We start from the raw sequence: 411 nt of genomic DNA on the forward strand, positions 1-411 counted from the left end.
AGATTATTTATATATATATAGTTTTCACTTATTCATTTAAAATCATTATTTTATAATTTCCTCCCGGTGTTCCAAGCATTAACCTCATATTCACCCTATCCTCCAAATAAATTATCTTCATCGTCGCTAACCCCTTCTTCCATCGTCTCTCTCCCCTCACCGCAGAGCCTCGTGGTGATCGCGCAGAAGACGCTGACGGACCACACCGAGTTCGTGACGGCCAAGGACGACTTCGAGCGCTGGCTCAACCGCTCCCAGGGCACCGTCAACGACTGTCAGGAGGAGACGGGATCGGAGGCCACGGTAGGAGGACCTTTGTTTCCTAAGGGTTGTCTTGTCTTTTGTGTGTGTGGGGGGGGGGGAGAAGGAGGGTGTTTGGGGTGGATGGGGTGTAATGTGATTGTGTTTGTT

The 411-nt window shown here is 49.4% G+C and overlaps 1 protein-coding gene across 1 annotated transcript in view; it reads left to right on the forward strand.

Annotated features, from left to right (window-relative positions):
• LOC119582359 (nesprin-1-like) overlaps window positions 1-411 on the forward strand; it is a gene marked incomplete at its 3' end in the record, with an annotated part of 145,991 nt that overhangs the window by 126,645 nt on the left and 18,935 nt on the right. The window contains 1 exon segment of the mRNA XM_037930574.1: window positions 166-303. Coding sequence (XP_037786502.1) covers window positions 166-303 — 138 coding nt within the window.

Source organism: Penaeus monodon, chromosome 15, assembly GCF_015228065.2.
Source record: "Penaeus monodon isolate SGIC_2016 chromosome 15, NSTDA_Pmon_1, whole genome shotgun sequence".
In the NCBI taxonomy this organism is placed as follows: domain Eukaryota; kingdom Metazoa; phylum Arthropoda; class Malacostraca; order Decapoda; family Penaeidae; genus Penaeus; species Penaeus monodon.